The following is a 9,502-nucleotide window of genomic DNA, read 5'->3' as shown; positions in this document are numbered from 1 at the left end:
TGTCTTCAGCATACTGACTTGATGCTGCTTTGCCCAGGAAGAACCTAAAATAAACACCCAGTCTTCTATGTCAAACAGCTCAAGCTGTATTTTACATAGGATTGTTTGGTGGATGTAAATTTTCCAAACACATCCAGAGTCATGTGTAGGCAGCACTGAATGTAAAACATTACTACATTTTCAGTAACATATATGTAAAATATAAATATATATATTCAATTAGCTGGGCTGCACAGTGGCGCAGTTGGTAGAGCTGTTGCCTTGCAGCAAGAAGGTCCTGGGTTCGATTCCCGGCCCGGGGTCTTTCTGCATGGAGTTTGCATGTTCTCCCTCTGCATGCGTGGGTTCTCTCCGGGTTCTCTGGCTTCCTCCCAAAGTCCAAAAACATGACTATCAGGTTAATTGGTTTCTCTAAATTCTCCCTAGGTGTGAGTGTGTGTGTGAATGGTTGTGTGTCCTGTCTGTTTTCTGTGTTGCCCTGCGACAGACTGGCAACCTGTGCAGGGTGAACCCGCCTCTCGCCCGGAACGTTAGCTGGGGATAGGCACCAGCAACCCTCCCGACCCCATTAGGGACAAGGGTGATTAGAAAATGGATGGATGGATGGATTCAATTTGCTTTGAATAATACAAGTTTAGTCTTTTTTGTTAATTTGAACTTAATCCAATCTCCTACTTCTTTTTTTCTTTAACATATCTGTGTTTTGCAAAAAGCAGTTTACCAAATTGCCACAAGTTTGTCTTTTTTTTTTTTTTTGCTGCTCTAAGCAACAACTCAGCTGCAAACATACCTTTTTATATAAAAGAAATGCTATTTTGTCATTTGTGGCTCAGAAAGAAGAAGGTTTCTCTTTTTATTTTTTTCATCTCAAAAGCACAAGCTATCTATTTATTTTAAATAAATAAATATTTCTTTCCTCTTATTTGCCCTACTCCTATAGCTGCTTTCTTGCGCTGATGGAAGCACCAGGAGGTGTGTGCTCAATAAAAGCTCATCGCTCTTCTTTAACAGATGTGATTTACGGTTTTATCCAGAAGATGGCAGAATAAGCACAATTAATTTCCACTGAGCGTCATAAAAACAGACTGGTGGATGTTCAAGACAATTGATTTTAAATAAATAAATACAATTAAAAAACGATCATGAATAAAGAAAAATGTATCATTGACACTTCTTCTGAAAAGTGAAAATTTTCAGAAGAAAAACTGAGTTGTTTTTAGAAAACAACTCAACAGCAAAAAAAAAAGAAAGGAAGAAACAGTAAGTCTAGTTTAAAGCGCCATTAAATTTTCTTTCTTTCCTGAACAAATAAATCATCGAAGAAAAACAGTTTTGTGTTTGGCTTCGATCCGTTGAAGTAACTAAACTTTTATGATATGGACTTAAATTTTTATTCAGGCCCTTTCTAGAAGAGGATGGTGCCTGAAAACTGTTTTGAAGTCTTGAATAGATGCACACTCGCAGGATGTGCTGGTGCGGACGCTGTAGTGTTTGTTCCAGTTTAAACGGCGTTAATTAAAACGTTAACCTGATTGGGTGGAGAGTGAGGAGGAGGGAGGCTGTCTCAGCCCCAATAGGCGAATCCTTTTTTAATAACCCGCCTCGAGATAATGATGTAAAAAGACTGAAGCGTCTTGTGCGTAACGAGGATGATGGTGGTGATCCGTCGAAGGTGAATCCAACACAGACACAGAAAGAGAGAGAGAGAGTGTGTGAGTGTGTGTATGAGAAAGAGAGAGAGAGAGACTTTTTACACAAGTCTTTTCTTCATCACCGCACCTCAGCTGACAAGAGAAGCCCCAAACTTCGCCGCTGACGCGCAAACAGAGGAAGAAACTCACTGAGAGGCGTCAGGAGTTCCCGGAACCCACCAGGCCATGGACCGGAGGATGAACCTGAACGGCGGCGCGGCAGGGGACATTTTTCACAAAACTCTCAGCGCCGTGTCCGGCAAAAAGATGGACCCGTTCAGAGCGTCTGCCGGCATGGAGCTGCCGCCCAGAGACCGCCAGTCTCCAATTAGCTGCTTTGACCAAGTCGATCCTGACCCTATCCAGCCCGGTGGACTGGCTGGAAGCAGAGGGGGCACTCTGGGTCTGCCGACTGGATCTTTGTGCGTCAAGTACGGGGAGAGCGCCAACAGGACCTCGGCGGCGGAGAGCAGCGGCGGAGAGCAGAGCCCCGACGACGACAGCGACGGGCGGTGCGACATGGTCCTCTTGACCGACGTGCGGACAGCAGCCGGGGGGAAAGCTGAAGGAGGAGGTAAGAAAACCAAAGAGCAGAAAATGCTGCGGCTCAACATCAACGCCAGGGAGAGACGGCGGATGCACGATCTGAACGACGCGCTGGATGAGCTTCGGGCGGTGATCCCCTACGCGCACAGCCCGTCGGTGCGCAAACTCTCCAAAATCGCCACCCTGCTGCTCGCAAAGAACTACATCCTCATGCAGGCACAGGCGCTGGAGGAGATGAGGAGGCTGGTGGCGTACCTTAACCAGGGCCAGGCCATCTCAGCGGCGTCCATACCTGCCACCACCGCGCTGGCAGCTCCTCCACCCGGCCTGGGCGCGTACGAGCAACCGCCCGGATATCCGTTCCCCGCCGGGGTGACTGCGCCCTCCTGCCCGGACAAATGCGCCCTATTCAACAACGCCGCGTCCAGCCTCTGCAAACAGTGCACTGACAAGCCTTAAAACCGACCACAGAGACTACAAAGAAGCACACAAGAAGGAGAAAAATCTGACAGAAGCTCGAGTAGAGACAAAAATGAACATTTTTATAATATTTACTAAACGCATTAAACCTCGCTTCTGGGTTTTTTTTCTGTTTTTTTTTTTTTCCTGTTCGAACAACACTTGATTGTGTACATAAATCATCTTTAAAGTGCTGGTGTGAATGAAGGCCGAACAGAAGCTGAATTAAAGGCCTGTTGCTCTGTGATGGACCCTCTGTGGAGATTTCTGGGTGACCTGACAACCTGCGCGACTTTTCTTTTTAATCCGGAGCGCAACAGCACCGACCTCACTCTGCTGCTTTCTCGTGCGTTTACTTTGACTACTAAATCAAAGGCCCAGATTTCAAAAGAACTTTCCAAGTGAATGTTTCGGACGAGGAGAGTCAAATAAAAAAATAGAAGACAAGTGAACCACTCGGTTAGGTACTTATTTAGTTGCGAAAGATTTATTTTCAACTCAGCGAATAATAAAAAAAAAAATCTGAAAAAGTAGAAAAGCATACATTTAGGTCCACAAGGTGGTTTTATGTGTGTTTTGTAATTTATTAATTTGGGATATTTATGGTATTTATGCTTGCATTGCACATTGTCGTCTAAGTTGATGTGTTTTCTGCATTTTTTCCACAATTTTTCGTTCTGATGAATCGCGCTGTCAGGTCAAGGCTTTGGTTTATTCTTGTAGATACTTTGGTTGTTATAAGATCAAAGGGGGCCATTTGTATGTATTTGAGTGTGGAAAAGCTTTATTAAAATATTTTGAACAACAGCAGAAAGTATATATATCTGGTTATTTATCCAAGGCAGTTAGTCCATCTTGAAGCAGAGAAAGGTGCTTTTAAATGTTTAAATGTTGTGCGCATTGATGTCTCATATTTCACGGTTTAGTCGTTTTATTTTAATTTAGTTCAGTTCACAACAAATTCCACCTTAATGCACTTCAGAAGACAAAACGTTTCAATCCATACTGAGCTCCATGGACATATTCCATCAAGCACAAACCATTCCGATCAGACAAATTCAGATTTTAGCGCGTTTGTTACACATCCAGGGTGTTTCTGTGCGTAAAGAATCTCTAATTTCTCAAGTTTCTTGGCTCTCATCAGGTGTCAATAATTCTCCCCTCCATCAAAACTGCTTCCTTTTTTTACAGCTGATTTGCGCCGAATCCTTGGAGAGAAAACCTGAAGTGATGGTTGAAAACAGATCAATCCTTAAAAAGGGAGATCCGATTGCAGTTAAATTAATAATATTAGATCGACATGCATTACAATGCGTAAGAGAATGTTAATGGAAAAAAAAAAGGTGAGGAGAGTTGTCGCAGTAATACCTGCCTGCAGATAATCAAACTCCTCGTTTAAGGGCGATTACACCTTCACGATGTGATTAAGACATGTAATTACACCGCTGTTCAATCATTGTCGCAGTTTTGCGTCTTTAATGAGAACGCAGCTGCAGTCGCAACGACTTTGGCCCTTTGGCCCTCCTTTTATTTTAAAGGCCAAACGACACAATATTTCCCCAACGTGCTGATTCTAAACATTATGGGAATTATTTTAATAGGAATCATTAAACAGTTTAAATGAAGTTTTCTTTTTTTTTTAAAAGAATATCAGACAGTTAATCGTTTCTTATATATATAAAAAAATAACTAAATGGAAACAATTATCCAGGAGATCCACAGCTATGTTTTCAGCAAAATGATCAATCATCCTACTCAGGAAATCAGTATTGTACAGCTATGACAGATTTATTGTAAATACAAAAAGCTTATCTTACTGTAACCCCTTTACTTCCATTACTAAGGATGCCATGTAAACCTACAGAAACACGATGTAAAGTGATTCTACAGTAGTTATTGAACTCTCTGAGAGTATAGTCTCACTGTGAAAGCACTAACTGTGAAAGTTGATGTAATGTACTTTGTTTTAACACAGAAGGACTGTTGGGGAACACAGTAGTTTTTCTGTGAACAAAACAAAAGTTGTTTACAACACAGTGACATAAGTGATATCTATGTTTGAAATATAATTCTGAAAAATTGTCTTATCTGCAGTGGGAACAAAAGTCAGTTTGCAACCTATAAGGAAACATCCTCAAAAAACCCAACATATTTTACAATCCCTTTCTTCAGATTTCATGACTTGTTCTTAAATATGTTTGTTTACTTTTTGTAAAACCATATTAGTATTTTTAGTTTAAACATATATTGGCTGATTTACAGCTTCATAGTCTGCAGGAGTTTTTTTAAATGTTCAAAACGTTTTTGCTCATAACAATCTCTTTTCTACAAACAGAAAATATGGAAGTTGGACAGCTCCAATAGTTTCCCATGAAGCTATGAAACTTTATGTAATCTTTAAAAGCAGATACTTTTGTTGTTTAACGGCGATAACTTTTTGTTGAATTCTTATTGGGAATTTTTACCAACACAGAAGATGCATCCTGCGTCATATGCCTGCATTTTAACGTTATGCTTAAAACTTCAGTACATTCCACTTTATGTTTCTCTGACTTTACTATCATTACTATCATTCAAGCAAAAGAAAAGTGTTATCATCATTTCTTTTTACGCCACAGGCAGCAATTCTCCCAATTTCCAATAAAAAATCAAATAACTCTTGAGCATTTCTAGAAGTCAAATGATGTTAACATTTTTTTTTTTTTAAGATTTGTAAATTTTAATTTTTTTCACTTTTGAAACAACCCAGTGCAAAAGTTCTCAGAAATTAATACTTGGTGAAATAATCCTGATTTCCAGTTATAGCTTTTGATGGGTGTTGCTCCATCCATCCATCCATCCATCCATCCATCCATCCATCCATCCATCCATCCATCCATCCATCCATCCATCCATCCATCCATCCATCCATCCATCCATCCATCCGTCCATCCATTTCTTCAAATACTTTTCATCAAAAGTTGTCTTTATCAATCTCTGTAATTACAAGGGGGAAAAAAAAACCTTTATTGGCATTACAGCAATCAAATCATTCTGATAATTCCTGACCAGCTTTTGGATGCTTCCATTGAAATTTTGAGCATTTGTCAACAGGGTATTGTCATGAGCTCCAAAATCTTAGAGGTGAGAAGATCTCTTTGCTATCTCCGTGGAGGGAGGAACAGATTAGGATAATATTTTGCTCCCTCCACAGATTCTCTATCAGATTCATGTTGGGACTCCAAAACATTGATATTACCAGTGAGAGGAAATGTCTTCGTAAAAGTACTTAAGACACCAGTTGTATAAACAATTTTGGGGATTGTGGACAGGAAACATTATAAGATTTCCTCCTATGATGTTAAAAGTTATGAAACCTTTCATTTTTTCAGTTTTTAAAATTTATGGAGCATTGGTGTAAAATGAATTCTCATTTTTTATATCTTAAGCAGAGCTGAAAAATAAAACAAAAGTCATTGAGGCATTTTGTCGAAGCAGAAAATGCACGTATTTCCAGTCTCAGTTTTGGGTCTAGATGAGCGTTTGATGCCTCAGATCTCCACCAGACGGTTCTTTGCTCAAGAGTGGAAGCAACTCCTGTTGCAGGACTTCATCAAGATGTTTATTATATTTCATTCCCCCCCTCCTGCTGTGCAGAAACTGAGACTTCACAAAAACCATTAATTATGCAATATGCATTAATGCACAAATGAGTAAAGCATTTAACCCATACTAATACTCGCATTAGGCCACAGGGAGGAAATTCCCCAAGGGAGAGAAAGAGCCACATGTGTGGAGAAACAAATCCCAGCTTTTATCAGCACAACAAAATATGTGCAAAGGTAGAGTCCAGAAGTCTGAGACTCAGAATCAAACTACGAGTCACATAGCTGGTGCTTCGGATGTCCACATGATGTCCACTGACATGCTATTAAGAGGCGGTCTTGAGAAGGTAAAATTAAAGACGCTTTAGTTTTATTTCACAGCAACCAGAAGAAAAACATTGCTTTAAATCATAAGCCTATTAAAGATGAATCTGTAATAAAGGCTTTTAAAACCAGTAGCCAAGACTCATGAATAGAAATAGAAGATAATAAAAAAAAAAACACCCACTTACTAAACAAGAAAATGTCCAATTTACCATATCACACTCCAGCAGGGCGTCCCCTTCATAACAGGGCTCCCATATATGCTAAGGGCGGCGAACATTAAAGTCAAAATATACATAAATAGGCTGAATTGAATATCATATCAGTAACCACGCCAGCGGACTCATCCGCGCTGTGTCATACAGTAGATATATGTGCTGCACCGGCTGAGGTACCAAATCAACCTCTGGGTGGTAATTCATTGTTGTCAGGCCACTCGTAGCATGGCATAATGTTGCCTTGTTGTTGTGCACACACAATGTTCGCTAATAAATCTACAGTTGAGATGGTCAAACTAAAACAGCCGCCTTTTTTATGTAGTTAGACCTCCGTTTTTTGCAATTTTTGGAAGGCTGGAGCACAAACCTCTTCTGTTATTATGAAGAAATTCACTTCTAAACTGGATCTTTGGAATATTTTCACGTTTTTAGCTTTTAGTGGGTCTATAATTGAGACTCCACTGGGGAATATTTCTCACATCACAATTACTGGGCAAAGAAAAACCTAACAGCAGCTGCCAAATGTAAACTTCAGTAGTTTTACATGACTAAAAATCATTCAAATGATTCAAACTCAATAAAGCAAGAAGTGTGGGACTTAAAAAAAAAAAAAAAAAAGCAAATCATAAAGTAGTAATAATTGTTAGCAGTTCTTACTGTAAGCTGGCCTGTTTTTCAACCCGGAGTGAGTGGAATATTTTACTCTGTTTTGTGTATTAACAAAAACCATATCTGTGATTTGTACTGATTGTATTTATTGGTTAATCATTTCAATTTATTTTACAGAAAATATACTGATCCACAAAATACACATTGAAGCCAACTTCCCTAAAAAAATCAATGGATGCACCAGTCAGGCTCGTTTGGGCCGAGTTGACCACTTTTGATATTGACCAATTGAGTTTTTTTGTTGTTGTTGTTGTTAAAAGACTATAACACACATCTAAAAGTACTCCAGAGTTATCCCCACTTCTAGAAAGTTTCTGTCTGTAATTTTAATTCTTTTTTTTTAATGAAACTCATAAAACCGGCATTATTCAGCTGCCTTTAGAGATCGGAAAAAGCAGCAGCAACTATGATGCTTTTTGCAACTAGTGGAGCTGATTTTCAGAATTTTACATCCTGTTCATCAATCAGAGCTGATAGAATGAAAACTGGGAATTTCTCATCCCTAGGCAATTCAGCTGAACCCCTGTTTATAGTGTTCTCTTTACTGACACATGTGCTCCTAATTCTTCACACCAGATATTGTTTTTAATCTCACTAAAGATCCAGTAAACATATGGTGGTTTGCTTGGCACAGAAACTTCTAACAGAGGACAATAAATGACGTAATAAAGTGTGATTATCTTCTCATCTAGAGTCCTACCGTTGAGTACCGTCTCTAATATTCCAGATGCTGACACATTAATCAGATTAGAAAACCCAATCCCCTAATCCCTGTTTACCGATGGCTCTGTTTTTATGCCGTAATCTGATGTTCTTTTATTCCCCCCTGATTAAACTTTGTGGACAAAGCGGAAAACGAAGCATCGCAGGTTGTTTACACCCCCCAAAAAAGTAAAGATAAACAATTTGCCAGGGAGCTGAGCAAACAACAACAGGTGCAATGACATTAAATGTTGTTATTTTGCCAAAGAAGAAATCTTTTACGAATGAGGAGGGGGAAATTCTCTGATTTGCTTTGTTTGTAGGACTGAGGCCGATTAGAGCGTTTACTATTGTATTGATCCATGGATCTCTTCGCATTTATTGGCATACCCACATGGTGAAGGTTTGTAAGCAGACTTAAAATAAATTAAGATTTTATTATAGCGGCATAATCTAATGCTGAAAAATAAGACACAGTCCTCTAACAGTGAGTTTTGGAGATTTACAGAGATTTGCATGGATCTGAGATAAACCTGTGTTTTTCCCCAGCCTTGTTTGTCACAGTTCCAGTTGTGTTAGACTGTTTAATTATGGCTCTGACTGTAGACATGGCCAAGTGTAGGTGTGTAGATACAGGTGCATTTTAAAAATTTAGCATGAATCTGTAATAAAGGATTCATGCTAAATCCTTTATTATTACTTTACATCATTACAAAGTAAGTGAAATACTCGACGTATTATTTTTTGTTTATTTTGATGAATACAGTTTATTTGGTTAGAATAAAACAAATTATTATTACAGACGGTTGACTTGACAGTTGTCAATAAGACATTTGCTGGCACTTTCCACAAAGAGGGGAAGTCAAATAAGAGATTTGCTAAAGAAGCTGACCATTTGTAGAATAAATAGTAATATGTAGAATGTTTCCAAAAACAACAGCGATATCAAAACCGTTGTTGAGAGTATTGTAAAACAAAGCCTATTCTTTTTTTTTTACTTTATTTTTAACAAAACCTATTCTATTACAAAGTTGTTTCCTGACTAAATGTCAGTGCCTTAATTAACTGCCATGTTCTGTGGTCTTTCCTGTTTTGAATAATATGGAAGAAATACAAGTCTTTGTTTTACATGTTATTGAAAACCCATAAGTCTTGGATTGCTCTTAAAACCCTGTCAAATCTCACATTTACTTTAAGAATTGCTTGGGGTGCCAATAGTTTTGACACCTATGATTTTGTTACAAACAATTGCTGCCCTACAGCGACATTTTCTTCCTACTGAATTAAAGTTTGGATTTTTCGAGCAAGA

The 9,502-nt window shown here is 38.9% G+C and overlaps 1 protein-coding gene across 1 annotated transcript; it reads left to right on the top strand.

Annotated features, from left to right (window-relative positions):
* Window positions 1–1,743: 1,743 nt before the first annotated feature.
* Window positions 1,744–3,847, top strand: bhlhe22 (basic helix-loop-helix family, member e22). The gene has a single exon (XM_044105473.1). It carries the CDS (start codon window positions 1,878–1,880, stop codon window positions 2,694–2,696), a length of 819 nt encoding a protein of 272 aa, XP_043961408.1. The 5' UTR covers window positions 1,744–1,877; the 3' UTR covers window positions 2,697–3,847.
* Window positions 3,848–9,502: the final 5,655 nt, after the last annotated feature.

Source organism: Gambusia affinis, linkage group LG21 (genome assembly GCF_019740435.1).
Source record: "Gambusia affinis linkage group LG21, SWU_Gaff_1.0, whole genome shotgun sequence".
NCBI classification, from domain to species: domain Eukaryota; kingdom Metazoa; phylum Chordata; class Actinopteri; order Cyprinodontiformes; family Poeciliidae; genus Gambusia; species Gambusia affinis.
This window is presented reverse-complemented; position numbering and strand designations above follow the sequence as displayed.

Coding starts and splice junctions, on each gene's coding strand:
- bhlhe22 (XM_044105473.1), top strand. CDS start 1,878: ATGGACCGGAGGATGAACCTGAACGGCGGCGCGGCAGGGGACATTTTT.